Source organism: Sinocyclocheilus grahami, unplaced genomic scaffold (genome assembly GCF_001515645.1).
Source record: "Sinocyclocheilus grahami isolate Dianchi unplaced genomic scaffold, SAMN03320097.WGS_v1.1 scaffold2.1, whole genome shotgun sequence".
NCBI lineage: Eukaryota > Metazoa > Chordata > Actinopteri > Cypriniformes > Cyprinidae > Sinocyclocheilus > Sinocyclocheilus grahami.
The window spans coordinates 1,417,795-1,418,668 of NW_015505181.1; the positions used below are offsets into that span (position 1 = coordinate 1,417,795).

At 36.6% G+C, this 874-nt stretch overlaps 1 protein-coding gene across 1 annotated transcript in view; it reads left to right on the forward strand.

The window, feature by feature from the left end:
- Positions 1-874, forward strand: part of LOC107553064 (phosphatidylinositol 4-phosphate 3-kinase C2 domain-containing subunit beta-like) — a 42,890-nt gene that overhangs the window by 21,644 nt on the left and 20,372 nt on the right. Inside the window, 1 exon segment of the mRNA XM_016235195.1 lies at positions 482-593. Coding sequence (XP_016090681.1) covers positions 482-593 — 112 coding nt within the window.

The following is an 874-nucleotide window of genomic DNA, read 5'->3' on the forward strand; positions in this document are numbered from 1 at the left end:
ACAAGTGTGCACCAGTTCCTGAGCAGAAGTGACACATTGAAAAAATGATTGCTGTATCTAAAGCTGTGTAAATACAGAAGTAAAAGGAATTTGAAGACACATTGAACAAACATTTCATGGTCAAATGCACATCAAAGTCCAACTATATAAATAAAAGTAATACTTGAAACATTTTGTCCTTTTGACTTCCAGCTTCATGGAAATTTGAACGGTTTAAAAAAAGTGCTTAAAAGCTGAGATTACATAAATTATTGATTTTGTAAAATTCTTAGGAAGACATTGTTAGCTTTAGGAATTTTTTTTTTTTTTTTTTTTACAGGATCATTACTAGCTTAATAAAACATTACTAGCAAAAATATTTACCTTTGCTTGTAAGATAAACACATAAATGTACTTAGTAGGTTAAGTATATAATTGTCCGTATTCTGCATCCATAAGCGGATGTTAGGTGTTTTCTGACCTTGTTTTCTCGCTTCCTTAGTGTTCTAACGTGTGGGAGGAAGCTGCTGGGTCTTTGGCCTTCAACCCCCGGGAGTGGAAACGCTCGTTCCAGTATGCCCAACTTCAGCCAGCCAGACAGTGTCATCCTTCAGGTTTGGCCTTTTGCTAAATCCAAATTGTTATCATGTAGTAAACTGTTTCCTGCTTGCCCTACTTTATAATCTATTACAGTTAACTCTCACTCACATTCTCCGTAAAGTCACATTTACTCACAACACACTCCTCACTAATTTTTCTCCATCTCCTCCTATATTGTGGTTGATCTGTCTTTTATCCAGGAGGCTGCAGTGTGCCAAAGAGGCTCTTATCAGGTCTTGAGGATGAGCCTTCCTGTTTAAAACAAACCCACCATCTCACGTTCATCTCTTTTTTT